Source organism: Convolutriloba macropyga, chromosome 5 (assembly GCF_964194025.1).
Source record: "Convolutriloba macropyga chromosome 5, txConMacr16.3, whole genome shotgun sequence".
Taxonomy (NCBI): domain Eukaryota; kingdom Metazoa; phylum Xenacoelomorpha; order Acoela; family Convolutidae; genus Convolutriloba; species Convolutriloba macropyga.
Window position 1 is genome coordinate 31933110 of NC_134472.1, and position 12591 is coordinate 31945700.

Below are 12591 nucleotides of genomic sequence, written 5' to 3' on the forward strand. Positions count from 1 at the left end.
AAATGGAAAATGTGCAACAGCATCAGAAAATCTAATCAGAGAAAAAACGAGGAAAAAAGTTAATAGTTTTTGACCTTATGCCGTTCTTTTCATTTGGTGCTTGGCTAGTTTTTAAACATAGGCTCTCCGATTGGTCCAAAATTAGTTGAAACATGAAATCGCCATTCATCGCAATCTACCAGCTTGAGTTATTTTTTCAATTTAAAAGGTACAAAAAACTGTTTTTTCTCCGATTAACGTGAACGTTGAAAATAAAAAAATCTTTGTTTGCTTCAAATTGTAAAAAGTTTAAAATTGTACGTATATGAGATGCATGAATTACTTATAAACTGAAATTAACCTTTTACCAAAAAGAGAACTTGACATAATATTGGGCTCCAATTATCTATTTCATTTTTTCTTTAACTAAATATTATCAACTGGTGCTCTTTTTGAGCTTTAAGTTTCTGTGAAAAACTGTTTTTCGTTGGAAAATAATTAACACGCAGTTTTTCGTTTTATTTGGTAAAATTATATCAACTGAAATATTAGTTTTTTGAAATAGAAGTCGTACTCAAGATTGCTACGGACAAAAATGGATAGTCGAAGATCTCGACTCAGAATGAAAAGAAGTTTTTGACAAACTTGGCGCAACATGTATGTTGGAACATTCTATCCGCCGCGCGAGCCAGCCGTTTTGTTCCTGATTCCGTTCAGCATAAAATTTTATACAAGTTAGCACAACAAGTTAGCGTTGTCAAAAACGAATTTCGAAAATTTGCTAGAATAATTGCACCCAGTACTGGACTGATTGAATGCTCATGGCGTGCATTATTTAGACGTACAAACTGCGAAGTGAACTGCGGATAGTTGCATGAGCACATGAGAAACAAATGCGCTAGGAGTCCTACATATTAATATTTATGGTTATTACCTTTAAATTACTGTTATTGTTTGGTATGCGATACAAAACAACGATAGCTAACATAGCATGTAGTGTGTTGAAATTAGTTAGTTCTCCCTTATTGATACTATAAGGTTGTTCATGTTCATCTAGTTAGTTTGAATTGTTCAATAAATATTCATGAAGACTTCTGCTTAACTCTTTCTTTCGTTGCATCCCAGTAATATAGAACCTGCATGAAGAGAACTGAATTGGCGAATGATGATATTGCGTACGTCACTGTCACCAATGTGTCTCCAGTTTCCTTAAGTGTAGTAAATACCCGTGCGAGGCTTCCGAGCATGAGAATAGAAATCGTGACCAATGAAAGTTGTCCAGTGTGACCATTTCGAACATTCGCTGCGGCCTGAGTGAACTTTCCTGAAAGAATGAGAGGTACATTGCACATTTGGTAACCAGCAAGTAACCAAATTGGAACAAGGCCTGATATTGCAAGGAACCATAGAATTGCAAAATATCCGCCTACAAATATTGTTCCTTCGCCGGCTTGTCCACGGAAAATGAAAATTAGGTATACGATTACAACATTTTGCATGCCCACAAAGAACGTATCGCCCCAAGCTGTGAATGGGTATCCGTTTGCGTAGTTATAACAAATGCTCGATGTCATTGCAAATAACTCCATAATTGCGGCAGAAAGACTCAATCCTTCGGCGCTTTGATTTTTCATTATTTTTAGAATCTGTGGAAATTTGACGAGGAAAGCCAGTCCAATTAACCCAGCTCCCAGCACCTTGCTAAGAATAATACCAAAAGCAGCATCGGTCATTTCGATAGAACAAAATCTTAATCTGTAACAAAATGTAAAGAATTTTTGATAATTGAATCAAGAGGCTTCGAAACAAATAGGACTTCTGCTTTGCTCATGTATTTTGAGAAGAATGACGCTTTTGAAGCAATAAACAGAAAACCACTTAAAACCAAACCGCAAAGCAGTTGTCAGTTAATTGAATTTTGTGAGAAAAGCAAAGATCAGATAGAATGGAAGCATTTCAATGGAACGAGTGGGTCTGTTAGCAGAGCAAAATATTTAGAATTGTTTACTTTGTAGCCGTAGGATGAACAGTGTCATTCAAGAGTTGGAATTGACCTAATCGCGTTCACTGCTGCGAGAAATATTGCTGCACCAGTTTTATTGTATCTTGTGTACACAGTTGGTTCTATTTAGCGAGCCAGACAAAATAAACCAGTCTCTTCCTTAATTTGCACAATGGTCAGAATGTTTCCTCAGCCGTGGGGTATTACTGAAGTCTAGTTTGGACTTCAAACGTTGGTTAAAGGCGTCATAACATAAAATGGAAGGAGAATGCCACGCGTTAATTTCACGGGTTGCGAAGTTGGTTGCCGGAGCTCTCTTAAATTATGGAGCTATGAAGACTCAGTTTTGTTTGAATTGGAATGTCCATGTTATGGGAACGTTTCAAATCACTCTACCAAATCCATCAGTTTAAGATAAGTTAGAGGTCTAAATTGGATCGAATGGTCTTGAATTTACGGTTGAACGGAAACTTAGAATAGATAAGTATTTTTAAGGCCACTTAATGCGTATTGATCCAGCCAAAGTAATAAATAGTTGCGCCGTAAAATGCATTAACACTGTTCGTTATTTAATAACGAGTTGAGATATTGTTTTATGTGAGAGGATCCATATGAGGAACATGTAAATCGCCATTTGCACATACACTGATCATGTGGTGTCTCGTCGCTGTCTCTATGCCATCAAATAGTTATTGATATTTGTTCTCCAAATCAAGTTCAGCTTAGAACCTGATTATGTTATGGGTGGTTACCTTGTCAAGAATCGGATTCACTCGACTATAGAGAATTGATATTTGTCTTTCCTTTAGCGAAAATGTTATGTCTGCTTCGGGGAAAAGATTGCACAGCTATATGTTTAAGTTCAAAATGAAACTGATTTTACCATTGAAATCTGTTTACGTCGTGTGGCAACGATCCTTGAATTCTTCAAATTGAAAGAATTTTAAAACCGGAAAAAAGTGGGGAAGGAAAATTGAATATTTCAGAAGCTGCTAAAATCACTAAACCAGTTAAAACTACAAAGTAAAACGAGATTTTGAAAAAATGAAAAACTTCAATTTTTGGGGGCGTTATGAAAGTTCATCAATTTTTTCTATGCATGAAATAGTTTTCTCGTGGATTTCATTGAAGTTTTTTTGGCTGCAAAGCGATAGCTGGGGATTTTATTAGTCTTCTCTTGGTTTTTTACGATTAGAAAAAATTTGAATTGTGTTGGTGGTCTTTTTTAAAGATCTGTTAATTTTTTCGACCTTTTCTTGTCAATTGGAAGTCAAATTGGAGTAATGATTTTAGTCACGCTGGAGTTGTAAGAGGAACTGAAAGCAACTACTTCATTAAGGCGTGAAATATTTGTAAACTGCTTTTAAAGTGAAGTGAGAAAATGGTGTTTAAACAGATTAAGTGCGAGTTTTTTCACATTCTGGAATTTGACTTGTTTTTGCTGTTTGTCAAAGTACTTTTTTCAAAGTGATGCGCGTGTTTTAATAAAGCAAAGTTGTGGTTTTTAAAACCCCTCAAAAGGCAACTAATGGTTTGTCAAGAATTGGACGCTATCTGCCTATATGAAATCTTAGCGGTTTTTTTGATTAGCTGTTATTGTACTTCTTTGATGTTATTTAGTCTCACTAATAATAGGTGTCACTAGAGCTTTTTTAAGGTATATTTAGATCAATTTACTTATTTGATTTGAGAACTGACAGTTTAACCAATTTGACATCGTTTGTTTTTTTTTGATTTTGTGGATTCTTCCATCTTTTATTGTTCTTGTTATTGTTCTGTCATTTAATTTTATTATGGATAGCTCTATGTGGCTTGCTTATGAGTCATGTTTTCATCAATTATATTGTTTTTCATACGTAATGCACGAACTTGAGACAAATTGCTAAAAATGATTTTAAAAAAGTTTCCGCGCTTTTTGTCGTTTTTTTTGTTCTGCCTCTTAGTCTCTTTAATGATAGATCTCATGAGTTCTTTCGTTAGCTATGTTTGAGCTAATCTAATTTTTTCAATTCTAGCTCGACTTTTTACATCTTTGACACGTCTTGTTTTCTAATTTTTTTTAAATAGCCGCACAGCGATAGATGGCTATTACTGGCCTTCTCTTGGTTTTTTCTTTATTTCGTCTTCGCGATTTTTGTTACGACCATATGATGTCACAACCACTTCAAATCTGCTTTTTGTTCATTCGTTCATGGTCTGTGTTGTTTACTGTTTTCTTGGGACTTCAGGTCTACGAAGCTATTGCGGCTATTTTCTGGCAATCTGCCAGCTATGTTTTTATTTTTCGAGTTTTTAGTTGTTTTTGTTGTTCTGTCTTTTAGTATCACGAATTAGAGGTCTCTAGGCTCTATAATTAGTCTTGTGTAAATTTATTTAATGGTTTTTATTCATAGCTACCACTTTTCAGGACTTTGACATTCATGTTTAAACATATTTCTCGTTTTTGTAATTGTGTTTTTTTTCTTCTGCTGCCTGCTCATTAATGAGAAGTCTCATATGCTTTCTAAAAGACATACTTGAATCTACTTAAGGGTTTCAGTCTATTGCTAATTCTTTTAATGATTTTTATTTTTTGAACATTTGTTTTTTTTGAATGTTTTCGAACTTTTAATTGCTGCCTAAATTTGTTTACTTTTTACGTGGTTCCCCAATTGTTTTAATTAAAGCTGATATATGCTTTCTATCTATGGATACTGCGATAGATTATAAAGAGTTGAAGTTTAAGTGCGACTTTGATACCACTTCTGTTCTACGACATAGTAAAAACATGTTTTTGGAAAATGTCGGTTCTTTCTATTTCTCTAGCCCTGCTTTTGAAAAGAGAATTAAAAAAAGGTTTCTAATTTTTTTTCGTCTTCTGTTTACTTTCGTTGACGTCTTGGTTTTTGATTCGTTTATTTCCGGAGTTGATCTTTTCAGGAGTAATTCAAGACAGGTCCTATGTTGTTTATTTCGTCGTCAAAATTTTTGTTTTGACCATATCACTTCAAATTGGCTTTTTGTTCATTCCGTGCAGTTTTGTCTGAATTGCGTGCCTAACGTCCTTTTTTGAGATTCATTCGCTCATAATGGAGTTCATTAGCGTGATTAAGTTTTTGGCCACACGTGACTTACCTCGCTCCCAAGATGACTTCAGCTTTATTCAGGGAGATGAGATCAACTGAGTGTGTCATTCTAATTGAAGGTTATTTGAAGGCAGTGTTTAGAAATAGCAGTAAGTTAAGCAGCTTTCCAATTATAATTCAACTCCTCTGCAATTACTTTCTCTTTTTTTGGTTTTTAACTTGAGACTGCTGATCCACGAAGCTCTTGCGCCTTTTTTTTCTGACAATCTGCAGATTTTGTTGGATAGTTCATTAAAAAGAAGTGACATTTGTTCATTTGATGCTCTTCAAAGCTAGCTATAAAGTGTCACTTTTGCGCAACTGTTTTGTTTATTAAATTTAGTGACGGAATAGATATCAGTTTTTCGTTTAAAGTTAATGTTTTCGACTTCTCAACGTTTTTGGCTATTTCGGTAAGTAAATATAAGGCCTTAGTAAGTTTTTGAATGCAGCTAAGAAAATAGAGGATTTAAATGCTAAATTGTGCGCTGTAAAACTTTGTATCTAATAGAATTCAGAATTATTCATAGGGGGCAAATGTTCAAAGGACCTAGGATGATGGCACGAAAAATGTGAAGGGTTAAAAATTTTTCATATGGCAATTAATTTGCGTCGATGCATTGGAAAGTTTTTTTGTATTTTTAAAGGCTATTATTCAACTTATTTGTTTCATTTTAGTGGTTGTGTCGGCTTTTTTTTTGTATTTAAGGAAAATGTAAAGGTCACTCTTATTTTCTAAACTTGTCAAAGATCTGAGTATAACTATTGCAGTTACTTATTTTTTGTTCTTAGAAATAGTTGGTATTGCTAAGTTTTAAAAGAAAAATAAGGAAAGTTTCGTGCTCATGGAAAGTGTTAGCAGTAGCATTGTGGGTTTCGGGCTGAAAAAACGAATTAATTAATTTTTTTATAGCGAGTTGGATAGACGCCAGCAACTTGCTACTCCTTACAAATGAAATATGGATGGTAGTGGAAGAGAAACTTGTTGGTGGTCATTGTGCATCAGTATATTAAAAAAGGCCATCTAGTAAAAAGTAAAGTGTAACGTCAAGTTACGTTTTGTTTACGTAAATTTCATTACACAATCCGTCTCAAGGTGTCCAGTTTCTAGGTTTTAAATGCATCGGGAAACCAGATAGTTTCATCGTGCCATAAGAAAGCAATAAGTTGTGCTTACTGTCAAATTGGATCCCCTCCTTGTCCAAATCGTAGTTTTTGAGTTTTTTGTGTTTTTTTTTGTTTTTAAGTTTTAAGAGAATAAATTTAAATTTTTTCTTGCGCGTATGGGAATAAAGGTTAGTTATTCATTAAAGCCTCTTTGCATATACCTATGCAGCAGGTTAAGTTTTTTGAACATCGCCCAGCTGGAGTAACTTGTAATGCCAGTTGCCGTGCTTCGATAGTCATCCGATTGAAAACAGTCCTTGCTATAGAAATTTTATTCACGTTCGATATTGTGTACATGATACAATATGAGGCATTTATTTGGTGATCGACATCTGAGAATAAAATGATAAGTTTCAATGAGGGATTTTTGCTTCATTAAGGGATTTTTTGCAATTGGTTTGCCCAACAAACTCTGTAGACACTAATCAATACGTAAACTGTTGAGTGGCCACAAAATTCATTGTGGGAGGGAGACGTCTTTTAGAATTTTGAGACATTTTATTTTCCGAATATCTTTCGACGTACAAACGCTATTAATGCAAGCTATATTGAGTTTTAAACGCTTACAACCGTAAATGTCTTACTTGAGCAAGGTTGAAAACTTATTAGCATATTGAGATCTATGAGGTTGAGATCTAACATATCACAAATTACTTAAAGCTGAGTAGAATAACGAGCTTCATATTGTATGCATTATATGCTGCTTTGATATAGAAGGCAGTATAATCAGTCTATCATTAAGTTAATTGTTTTATAAATTGCCTTTCAGACTGGTCATGATTAACGCTGCTTCCAAAATGTTGTGTGCTGGTGGCTGGTCACCTTTGAAAATTGCTAGTTGCGCTAATTTTGGGATCCAATTTGCCGGATTCACAGTTGCGAACTACTTCAAAACGGAAAAATTCTATGATCTTGTTGGCTCTGTAACCAATATTCTTGTGCCTAGCGTTTGTTTTTTCATGAGTCGAAACAAAACGTCAACGATCTGCAAAATACAGTATGCATGTGCCGTTGCTTGGGCTGCTCGACTGGGTGGCTTTCTGTTCTATCGAGTCATGCGCGATGGAGGCGATAGGAGGTTTGACAAGATCAAGAGCAGCTCAACCACATTTTTCACAGTCTGGATGGTGCAAGGAGTTTGGGTGTCGCTTATAACTCTTCCATCGTGCTGTCTCTTTCTCTATCAGAATACGATTGGAAAGAAGCCATCAATTGCGCACATGGTGGGATGGGGACTGTTCGCTACAGGATTCTTGATTGAAGCCATTGCTGATCATCAAAAGCTGACTTTCAAGGGAAAACCTGGTAAGTGTGAAGATATTCCGGCTTCTTCAGAATTAAATCCGGATATCTGTTACAATTAATAAACATCTCATGTAGTCTTCTCGTATGTGGGTTTCGCATATAAATCGTTTGTTTTCCTATACATGCATGAACAAACAAAATCGCCATTTATTGCCAATAATTTGTATAGCCAGCGTGTGAATAGCCGCCAAGCTGGATGTGTACCATTATACGAGCTTAATATATTAACAGGGAAGGTCGTTAATGTTCCGAATCCTCTCATTCGCAAATTTCTGAAACCAACGAAAAATTTGATACAAAGTAGAATATTTAAAAGGACTTCAATGTATACATGTAACAAGTACGAAGGTTATGGCATACCAGCAGTGATTTATAAAAAGAATGAATAGATGTCGCCATTTCTACTATTCTATACTACTGCTCTCAAACTACTACTCTCGAATCTGCGATATCTGGAAGTTATGCAAGTCATTAAAAAACTTTGATTTATAAAACTAGACAAAACGACCAGTTTTGAAATTTTCGGTTCACTTCAAATTGTCTTCTCATACAGTTCAGACATGCAGTAATTAAACTTAAATTAAACTTAATTAAATTGAGGAGTTAAGGTCAAAGAAAATTTGTGCTAGTTTCATCGTATCACAGTTTTTGTTTATATTATTGCAGACGAAGTTCATATAATCAATGTTTATTTTGTTTCCTAAAAAATGAATTCATTTTTCGGAAGTCTTGCATTTTGTATTCAGAACAGCACAATTGAAGTGGTTAATTTTAAACTAGTTACGTCAGGTAGTGTGATCAGTTTCCTACTTGTTGTTTTTGAAATTCCCTCAGGCTGTATATGATTCATAGAGGAGTACTGGCCTTCTAGTGGTTTTTACTACTCGTTGAGGAGTGTTGAGATTATACAGGCTTTTATGACTCGAAGAGGAATAATGGCACTTACAGGTTTTTTTAAGCTGAAGTCATGACTTGAAATTTGACTTCTGTTTTAGAACGTTGACTTCCGTTTTCGAACATTGGATTTCAAAAGTAGCTTAGTTTGTAATATATAGTAATAAAGAACGGATGGTAATGTTCAAGGTTAAAAGGTCATTTCGAGAATTTTTGATCTCATATAAGTCCCTCCAACCTATCTAAACTACCCCCTCCCCACACCTTGCCCCCCCCCCCCCCCACCGCACATCTACGCCTTCCCCCAAGTACCTACTACCTACTCACATTTCACAATTTTTTTCATGGTATTTTGCTTTTTTCGTATTTCTGGAATAGGTAGGATTAGATAAGAGCTGCACGACTCTTCGAATCGCTTCCGGTATTCTATAGGCTATGTTTTGTTAGATGAAGTCATGACTTGAAATTTGACTTTTGTTTTCGAACATCGAGTTTAAGAACGTTGACTTCTGTTTTCGAACATTGGACTTTAAAAGTAGCTTAATTTGTAATTTATAGTAGTTTAGAACTGATGGTTATATTCAAGGTTAAAAAACTGATGCTTATATTCAAGGTTAAAAGGTCATTACTATGTTTGATAGCTTGTGATACCATAAAAGTCCCTCCTACCTTTCTAAACCTTTGCCCCCCGCCCAACTTGTCCCCCCTCACCTATCCCCGCCGCATGCGCGTACCACCCCTCCTCCGCATACACACACGTACCAACCCCAACTCGCCTACCTACCTACCCACATTTCTCACTAATTGTTACTTTTTTTTCACCCTGTATATCGCTTCATTTTTCTTTTTCAAATTTCTCAAAAAGATAAGGTTGGATAAGACTTTTTATTGCACTTCTCTTTGAGTCTTTTTGGGTTTTCTACTGGCTATGTTTCTTTAGCTAGAGCAAGTTTGCTGATGACTTCTTTCATTTCGAACATTTACCTCGTTTCGAACATTTACCTCGTTTCGAACATTTACCTCGTTTCGAACATTGGATTTCAATAGTACCTTATTTTGTAATGTATACTAATTAGGAACTGCTTATAATATTCATGGTGAAGAGGTTGTTTTGAGGTATTTTGATCCTATATAAGTCACCCATACTTATCTAAACTTCATACCGCCCACCTAACTGCCTGCCCCCAACCTACCTACCTATCCCTCCCCTCCACCTATCTACCCCCCCGCCCCCACCTTCCCCCGCCTACCACCAGCCCCTTACCCACACACTTGAACTGAAAAATAGTGTGTGCTTTTTCTAAGACACTCTTTCATGTGTTTCATTCGGTTTCTTTTTGTTTTTTGTGTCTATTTTGATGTTCTGATTTCGTTAAGGTTTGGTTAGAGATTATAATGCATGACGCTTTGAGTCGTTTCCGGTATTCTACTGGTTATGTTTTTTATTTCAGTTTGGATTTTTTAGGTCAAATTCGAGTTGTGGTTTTGATCAAGTCGAGACAGGAAGTGGATCAAAAAGTGGTTTTGAAGTGAACATTTTGCTCTAATTTTAAGCAGAGAAAAAGGTGAACTGAATCTTTCTCAATATTTATCTTCTCGTGAGACAAGTCTTTGTTTTCCAAATCCGTTTCCGTTCCTTTTAACGTCTATTATTTGTTTACTCTATGTAAATTCGTTGAATTGTTTTTCAAGGCCTGTCATGCTATGCTTGTTCATTTGCGTTACAGTTTTTTGGTCACTTATAACTTCCTCTCCTCAAAATATCTTTTGACTGCATTAATTGGAGGAGTTCTGCTCTGTTGATCATAGCTCACTCTAATTTGACTTTTATCAGGAAGCTTGTAGAACGATACTAATGAATCAAGTCTGAGCTCTAAAAATCGGTCAACGCATTCGCTATTAAAATTTGCTTAGTCTTTTTGTCTTGATATTTTGCGACTACAGGTCTGCAAAGCAAATTTAGCTCTTTTGGGGGCATGTTGCCAGCTAGGTTCATATTTAGTCATACTCTCTCGAGGAAAAGGTGTTTTTTTGGAATGGTAATGTAATTTTGTTGGTACCCGATTGATGTTTCAGGTAATGAACTAGCATTCATGCAGTCAGGCTTGTGGAATCTAAGCCGACATCCAAACTACTTGGGAGAGATTATCCTCTGGTGGGGACTGTACATCTCAGCTGTGGCCGCCACTCCTTGTCGATATATGAGGGGATCCCTGCTGATTAGTCCATTGTTTGTCACTTATTTACTGGGCCACTTTTCGTTGAACTTCCAGGAGAGATCCAGTGAAAAACGATACGGAAGCGTGCCGGGATACCAAGATTACAAGAGTCGAACCAGCAAGCTAATACCATTTATATACTGATGTACTGAACAAACTTTTTAATCCCGATTGCTCATATTGTCATCTAATATAAATGGAAGTGAAAATTGTTTCCTCTGCTCTCTCTAATAATTTTGACGGTTCAGCAACGTAGTTTCTAATCAGAATTTTGGCATTGATTTAACATGGTGCCTTCTTTATCTAACAGCGATGAACCAAAATTAGAATTACAGACTTTATTGATCATTTTTTGCTACTATTCAAATCGGAGCGTAGAGAAAACAATTTTAACGACTGTCAAGATATTCTTAAAATGCTTTATTTTACAGATTCTTTTTTTTAAATATTGAGAGAATTTGTGAAGGAGCTATTATCTGCGGAGCTATTATCGGAAGGAGTTATTATCTGTGCAAAGAGCTATTATCTGCGGTTAATTACTCTCGAATTTTTGATTAATTTTAATAACGCTTGATTTTTGCTGATCTAAATTGGTCTGCGTGATCTAAATTTGAAACAGCTGAACTCAAGTGATGGCAGTTTAATACTAAAAGTGAAATGAAAAGCCGGCAAAATTAGATTTAATAGCTGCGCGGCTGTAAGTTGAGCATAGCTATATTGGGGTGTTCTTGGTTTTCATCATCCACGAATTGGGTTGTATTGGTGCTCTGTCTTTTCTCTTTTTGTAAGATGCTTTCACATTTTTCCATGACTTAGAGCTTTTAAAACGGGTAACGCCCAGTTGACATTAAATTGCATAGGAGGCCCTAAGCTGCATTTGGTAGTCTTCCAAGTGCTTTGAGTGCTGAGGCTGCTGTGAAGGCCTAAATTTAGAGGCCATTTGAAATTTGTCACGTTTTTCTTTGTCATTTTTTGAGCTTTTTGTTAGATTGATCTCAAGGAGTTTTTCGTAATTACGAGGCAAAATAAACTTTTGTAGGGCTTGAATTTGTTGAAATGTTTTTCATTGAAATGTTTTTAAAATTGAAATGTTTTTAAAATTTATTAAATTTATCGTCTTTTTAATAAAATTTGCAATTTTTTAGATCTTTTCGTTTGAAAATTGTGATCAATTTGTCATCCCTAGGGGCCAATAGAACGTTTAACGGCCTGACGGTGGGTTCTTGATTAGTATTTAACGTTACCGGAATTGTTTTGAAGATACTAATAATAATAATATTAAGGGCTTTGCGACTTTTTGAGAAAGTTTGCATTTTGTTTTTACTTGTTTTAAATTGTTGCCATTTTTCAAGTTTTTTTGTCTGTTATAGGTGCCGCCTCGTTTCTTCAAGTTAGTTTCACCGTATATTTCCGCTAAAAAACTGGTTTGGAAGATTTTGGAATGTTTTGTGTAATTTTAATTTTTCTGAGCTAAGTTGTCAATAAAAGCTTTTATAAGCGGGTTACTATACGTTTGCGTTATTTGATAAATCTTTTTTTTCAAGACACCGACACCGGGAAACTGTCGAATCTGAAGTTTTGTTCTAATTTTTATACTATCAAATTTTATTTGATACTATTTGTTGTTTTGCCTGTCTCTGCTTTTTTTGTTTTTCAACGAACTTATCCATTAAGCTTAATGATGAAATATAGATAGTGGAACACTAGAATTTTTCTGTGTTTTAGATTCTTTCTGTGTTCTAGAACATTCTTTCGCTTGACCTTTTCAGTGACCTATTTGCTTATTCAGAAATTACGTCTGCTGTTGAAACAAAATTGTTGAAAGAGAACCGATCACAAGGCCTTGATAGCCGAAGTTAATGATTCCGTTTTTATGCCGGAGATCGGGGTTCGAACATTTCCATTGTCGAAATGTTGGATT

At 35.4% G+C, this 12591-nt stretch overlaps 2 protein-coding genes across 3 annotated transcripts in view; one reads left to right on the top strand and one right to left on the bottom strand.

Annotated features, from left to right (window-relative positions):
* Window positions 1–12591, top strand: part of LOC142339327 (ubiquinone biosynthesis protein COQ4 homolog, mitochondrial-like) — a 549842-nt gene that overhangs the window by 387919 nt on the left and 149332 nt on the right. The window contains exons 2-3 of one of the 2 annotated variants that reach the window (XM_075389298.1): window positions 7022–7557; window positions 10528–10925. The exons of the other annotated variant lie outside the window; for it this stretch is intronic. Coding sequence (XP_075245413.1) covers window positions 7029–7557; window positions 10528–10814 — 816 coding nt within the window. The 5' untranslated portion in view covers window positions 7022–7028 and the 3' untranslated portion in view covers window positions 10815–10925. Of the gene's footprint in view, window positions 1–7021; window positions 7558–10527; window positions 10926–12591 lie in introns of those variants that run through there. 2 annotated transcript variants of the gene reach the window in all.
* On the bottom strand, window positions 900–2589 carry LOC142339952 (mannose-P-dolichol utilization defect 1 protein homolog). The gene has a single exon (XM_075390320.1). It carries the CDS (start codon window positions 1710–1712, stop codon window positions 1062–1064), a length of 651 nt encoding a protein of 216 aa, XP_075246435.1. The 5' UTR covers window positions 1713–2589; the 3' UTR covers window positions 900–1061.

Coding starts and splice junctions, on each gene's coding strand:
- LOC142339952 (XM_075390320.1), bottom strand. CDS start 1,712: ATGACCGATGCTGCTTTTGGTATTATTCTTAGCAAGGTGCTGGGAGCT.